Consider the following 6,570-nt stretch of genomic DNA (forward strand, 5'->3'; position numbering starts at 1 on the left):
CATAATATAGTTAAAATCATTTCAGAGTAGATAAAGGAAACTGTTTATGAATAGATGGTAATGTGACACACGCATTGACATAAAATTATAATCAATAAAAATTGTTTTATTTCGGCACAGCTTAAAATCTTATTCTATTAAAATACTGTTTATGAAAACGCATTTCGTGTTAATTGACAATTTTAATGAAATCATTCGCAAAAATAACATGATAATCTAAGAATACAATGAGAATGATACAATATGTTCTAGAAATATAATAAGCATTGGTGCACTTATAGATATTATTAGGAGTTTTAAATTTTAAAAACTCTTTTAATCTGGGTTTTTCACCATCCTAAGCATTAATAAGTCTTTGTGGACCTCCAGGGCATTTTCTCATTGGTTTGCGAGCAATTGTACTTTAAACACTGATTACTTATTTTTAATCTTCATTATTAATCATTGGTTTTTAATCATCAATGTAAGAAAATTATCAATAGGTTATTAAAAGAATTAAAATAGCATATTTCAAAAAATATTCCATAAAATTTTAACATTCTATTCAAGTCCATTACGAGTGAGCATCATAGGAGTTTCGAAAGTGTTCGATTCGAATAACAAAATTCTAAAAAAATTATGGACAGTTATTATAATAGCAGGAGTTATGGCATCATTATATCAAATTATTTGTTTTACTAATTCCTTCTTCAACTATCCGATTGTTGTTGTTCTAAGACTTGTTGACGAAAATAGTGATCTCTATCCCGCCACTACCGTTTGCAATTTGAACCCAATGAAAAAGATATATAATATTTGTTTTAAAGAAACTCCATACTATTGCAATTATTCCATCCATACTGATCTTGAGGAAGGTTTGGTAACTGATGGTCTTTTTCAGTTTTTAATGCCTGTTAGCCAAACCTTCTATTCATCTGTCTTAAATAAGACATTCGACAAATCAAAAATGAGCATGATTGAATTTCTCACTAGCTATACAAAATTAAACGCAGAAGCACGTAAAGCATACGGAACTCGAGGAAAGAGTTTCATTAAATATTGTTCCTTTAAAGGAAGCTTTTGCTCAGCAAACGATTTTGAATTTAATCAAAATACAATATTTGGAAATTGCTACACGTTTAAACCTTCAACTTATTCTAAACGTTTACTAACAAAACAGTCACTTCTTTTAAATAACAACAATTTAGAAATAATTTTAAACTTAGAGACCGATTCTTATATTGAATACCTTTCGATGAGAATAGGAGCTTTAGTTACTATACATGGTGCATTCGAAGAACCTAGCATAGAAGAAAAAGGAATTCTTGTAAGTCCTGGCTTTGAAACACACATAAAAATTAAAACAACCGAAACCAAACGTTTACCAGCTCCATATAAAGATAAATGCATGGATTATCGGTTACAGTTATTAAATCCAAGGGACTGTATATTAGGTTGTCTACAGGAAATCAATCAGGAAAAATGTGACTGCGTTGATCCCATGGTTCCTGTTCATAAAACAGATTCTTTAATGTGTAATATGACTGACATGAAGGACATTTCGTGCTTGTTTGATGTTATCAACAATCTTCTCGTCTATCATTCAAAATGCAATTGCGATTTGCCATGCTTTTCTACAAATTACAATGAACAAGTGTGGAAATCTTCTTGGCCTTCCAGACGATATTTTGACAAATATCTTAAGCCTAAGCTCAAACTGAGAAAACGAGACGATTTTAAATTTTTCAAAAATAATTACGCATTTTTAAAACTTCATCTAGAAACTACAAAGAAGATAATAGAACAAAGGCCATTGTATGATATTTCTGAATTTTTCAGCAATTTAGGAGGGAGTCTAGGACTTTATTTAGGAACATCTTGCATGATTGTCATTGAAATCTTAGAAATTTTAATGGTAGTGTTAAACCGCAAATTCATTTAGTTGTGAATTTATTAATGCAGTATTTTGCAATTAATAAAAGTGATCTGCTATAAATTACATATTAGTTTCAATTTAGTCTTTTTTTATTACTAAATGTAACTTCTTCAATTATTTAATAACTACATAATAGCTGTTTTAGATTTTTAGCAATTATTTTACTGACTGTCTATTACTATCCTTAAAAAAAAAAAAAGACGAGTTCATCAACTTTTACAAAAATACACAATATTAGCTTGTTGTGCGAGAAATAATATAACATTTCTGAATAATAATTACAAAAATAACTTGCTTTATTTGACAGAAAAGGCAGCAGTATAAGAAAAAATAACCAGTCTTACGAGAAAAGTGTTACAACGTACCTGAATAACATTAATAATTAGACAATGATAAGACTAGTTGTCTTTTCATAAAAAAATAATCTGCAATATACTACAAAAATGCCTTTTCTTATATGTTAAAAACGTAGGTTTTCTGCTTATGCTTACACAGAACGCATGAATTTGAAACAAACTTTGACATTACTATTGATAATATAATACTTTGACATTACTGCAAATAATATAATATTTTGACATTATAGAATTAAGAGAAAATTTAGAATTAAAATAAATTGTTTACAAAACTTGATTAGAAAAAATACCATCACTCTTTCCGTGCCACCTTTGTGCCGCTTTCTATTTTGATAGGCTGCCGCCGATCACATGGCTCAGCAGTCGCCATTTTGTTGGCTAGTTTAAACGGTGAAGTATCATTGCACTCGATCTGTTATTTCTATTTTAGCTTTTCATTAAACTTCACTTGTTCTATAATTTTAAATAAACAATGACAGGTTGTTGCGCATTTGGATGCCCTTATAAGTCAAAATTATGCTTTTAAATTATATCATATCACTTAACTGTTGGAGATCGCAATGAAGAACAACAGAAAATATGGCTGCATAGAATTGGCAGAGATAAATGGACTCCAAACAATACAAAGTACTATAAATTTTATATTAAAAGAAAGCAACAAAAAAAATATTGCCCCATTATATCTCAAATTGATCTTTATTTTGTTTACTTAGGTGGAACTTTGCCTTTTTAGTTTTTTAAAAATGTCTCCTGAAATGCCTATAAAAAAAATCTGAATTGCTTTGTTTTATTTTATGCAAGAATAATGTGACAATTTCAATAAACTAAAAATTAATGCAATCATTTTGCTCTTTACAGATTTGCTATTACCATTATTATTCATTAATAAGATATAAAATTATTAACGAATCAAATTAAATACAATATGAATATTTTTGTTCTAATTCATTAAAATATATATTTATTTTTTCATTTTATCTACTTTGCAATTTGATTGTTTTACTTTAACCAATTGATAAAATTAGAATGTTTTCTTTTAAATATCAAGAATTATTTATTAAAATAAATTATTTTCCTTAAAATATTATAAATACTTAAATAATCTATCTCAATCATAGTGAATCTATATAAATTAAATGGCTTTAACGCTTATTTTTGCAATATCAATAAGATAATACAATCGAAAACAAAATTATTGTGCTTTGAAAGAATGTGAAATTTTTCCGAAAATATTAATGATAAAGTATTCCGGAATATTAGTAAAATATTTCGAAATTGGATTCATTGGTTTAATATTGATAATATGTATTATAAGTACTTTTCTATTGCGCCGGCATAGGCGATAAATTCAACAAATAAATCGATAAATAAAATAGCTGAATTTACTTGGGCCAGGGAAAAGGAAAAGTACCGTTTTATATTTTAACACCGGTGTCTTTTTCCGCGCTAAAGGTAAAATTTTACAAGTACGAAAATGAATTTTCTTTAATTTACAAAATCAATTATTGATAAATTTTTTAATATGAATTAAAAAGATTTTCAACTACTTTTTTCGGATTTCATATTTTAGTACAAATTCAATTTGATAATTTATCAGATTTTGAAACCTTTAAGCTGTTTGTTTAAAAAACTCTAAAGTTTATTTTTGCTTCCATTAAGAGAGTCAGAAAAAAAGTGCATGAATGAGACGCCAATATCTGAGGGTCCAAGGGGTAAAAATTAAAGTAATAACCTGAATGAATTACTATTTGTTACATCGAATTAATATTAAACTAATTACTCTAACAGACACGTATATACACATTTTAAACTAGCCAGTCCATTGCCCTTGGTTTAATATCAATGTTATCAGTTCACAGTAGATCTTTTCTTTTTTTAAACATAAAGCAACTGGAATATTTTGAATATAAAAACTATAGGAACTGTTTTCTTTCTGACGAAAAAACGGAAATAATTATGAAATGCACTAACAAATACATTTCTACAGTTTCTAATCTATTTAGTAGAGAAAAAGATGCAAGACTAGCACATAATATTGAAATAAAAACATTTAATATGAAAAATTAAAAAATATGTGTGAAAAAATATATAAACTAAAAAAAGGTTTGGGTGTAAAAGCCTGGACATAAAAAGAATAAAAATAGAAGATTTAAAGTAATACATATTAACAGAAAACCCACAAAACAGAGATGTACCTGACAGACACACCGAGCCAGATCTTGTAAGGTTCGAGGCGCCCCCAACGGAGTGTTAAATTTACCACAACGGGAGTTATTTGTCTACGATGGTGCCCACCTAAACTCCAATTTTATAAGTAGATTTGATGACTTCAAGACTGATAACAGTTTTTGTTCCTTTTTATCTTACAATAAATGCTTCTTGCTAGAAAGTGATATTGGCATTCTTAAAGAAATTCACAACATTGTAAGGTAGCATTTAGCGTTCACCACCTTAATAGAAGCAATTAATCATCAAGTATACATATGCTACAGATCTACTGTCGTGAATTTGCTTATTGACATTTCGAAACCCTTAAATAATTGCTGTCCTGCCCTAAATAATCCAATTAATTAGGCTTAAACTTTTTGAATAATTTTTAAATTAATTTTTAATTTTTACGCAAAATTGAAAAATTTATTTTTTAGTTCCGCTGAACGGAAGAAAAAAGTAAGGTCAAAACTGCCAGAATAAGGTAAAATTTACCTTTTTTCTCTCTCTAAGGGAACAGCAGAAAGCTCGGTAAATTTTACTGAGACATTTTGGTAGTATTTTGGTAAAAATAACAATAAAATACAGTTGTATGTGAAAAAATTTGGCAAATGAAATATAAAATTTGGTGGTTTCATCATGACATTTGTTTAGTTAAATTTACTTTTCAGTTCTGTATTTTTCTCTTTTTTTTTTTTACAATATGTACTATAATAAAAATTATAATTTTGAAAATCAGAATTTCCTGTGAACTGTTACCATATGGACGATAAAATAGTCAAATGAATAGCTGAAATACCACATACTATCACTTTATTAATCGTAATTATTGTTTTCTTTTACCAGAAAGTACCTTAGCATACAGTATGGTAATTTTACCATAATTTTTCCCCGAGTATATTTAGTCACATTTTGGTCATGAAACGAAATCCACTATACTCAAATGATAAGACATTTATTAAGCATGTATAAAATCTCTACGACCAGGAAAATTGGTGCAAAGTGCACATTATTAACACCAAATCCTTTCACATTGTACCCAGTTCATATTTTATAAGAATTAAAACAAAAAGTGAATTTGAAAAAATATATGAAATATATATTCTAGAACTTGCGATTAAAAATTTATGTGACAATTTATGTGCATAAATTTTTATATATAACAAAACATCCATTTTTTTTATTTACTTTTTTTTTTTTTAGTTTTTAGTTTTGGTAAAAATATTCGACGAAATTTTACACAAGTCTCTTTGCATTTCATAAAATTGTCCAAATAAAACTTGAATCGAATTTTTTACTCTTCTTACAATTTTCATTGTAATTAAAAACTTTGATCAAAGAGGCTACAGGCAACCACTTTGAAAATGCATACAAGCAGAAAAAAATCCCAAAACATTTTTCAAATCATAAAATTTTACCAAATATTGACCTGGATGATGGGTATTAGAAGATTAAACATCGTTCATATTTGGGAGAAAAGCTTTCTACTGATCCCCCCCCCCCCATAATGATCAGATTTTCACGCATTAGGACTCAACTTAATGACTCACGGATATGACCTCAAATATTCTAATTCTTTTGTGCTGACAATATTTTAAATGAAGAAATGAGTGAAAAATCGTACTTAATCTGAATAAACCTACCTTTCTTTGACGGATTTAAAATTCGAATTCTCGGGAAAAATTCGACCGAATTCGGTCAAATTTTGTATTTTGCCTTTTAAAATTGCATTCCATAAATTATTCTAAAAAACTTTATACCTCTAAATCAAAGTTTTTTCGACTATTATTAAATAAAATAATAAAAAAAAATAATAAATAACTAATACTTTTTTTACTTAGAACTATCTTTGAATAAATGAATTTTATAATCGTGTGGAAAAATGTTTCAATTTGCTAAAAATGTTCTCGAAATATAGGCTAATAATCAAAAAAAATAAAATTAGCATGAAGGGATCTAAACTTTGGATTACTCTCTTGATCAAACTATTGGGACAATATTTCCCGAATTGCGGCTTTCCTTGATATTTTGAGGGTAAGGAATACAAATCAGCAGGGGGGGGGGGAATTATGTTTATTCAGGGAAAGTGCA

At 27.9% G+C, this 6,570-nt stretch overlaps 1 protein-coding gene across 1 annotated transcript; it reads left to right on the forward strand.

The window, feature by feature from the left end:
* Positions 1–646: 646 nt before the first annotated feature.
* LOC122269941 (acid-sensing ion channel 2-like) lies at positions 647–3,047 on the forward strand. Its single transcript, XM_087166816.1, has 2 exons — positions 647–1,633; positions 2,985–3,047. Exons 1-2 carry the CDS (start codon positions 647–649, stop codon positions 3,045–3,047), a joined length of 1,050 nt encoding a protein of 349 aa, XP_087022942.1.
* Positions 3,048–6,570: the final 3,523 nt, after the last annotated feature.

This window comes from Parasteatoda tepidariorum, chromosome 6, assembly GCF_982258835.1.
Source record: "Parasteatoda tepidariorum strain Cologne lab strain chromosome 6, Ptep-v5.0, whole genome shotgun sequence".
Classification (NCBI taxonomy): Eukaryota; Metazoa; Arthropoda; class Arachnida; order Araneae; family Theridiidae; genus Parasteatoda; species Parasteatoda tepidariorum.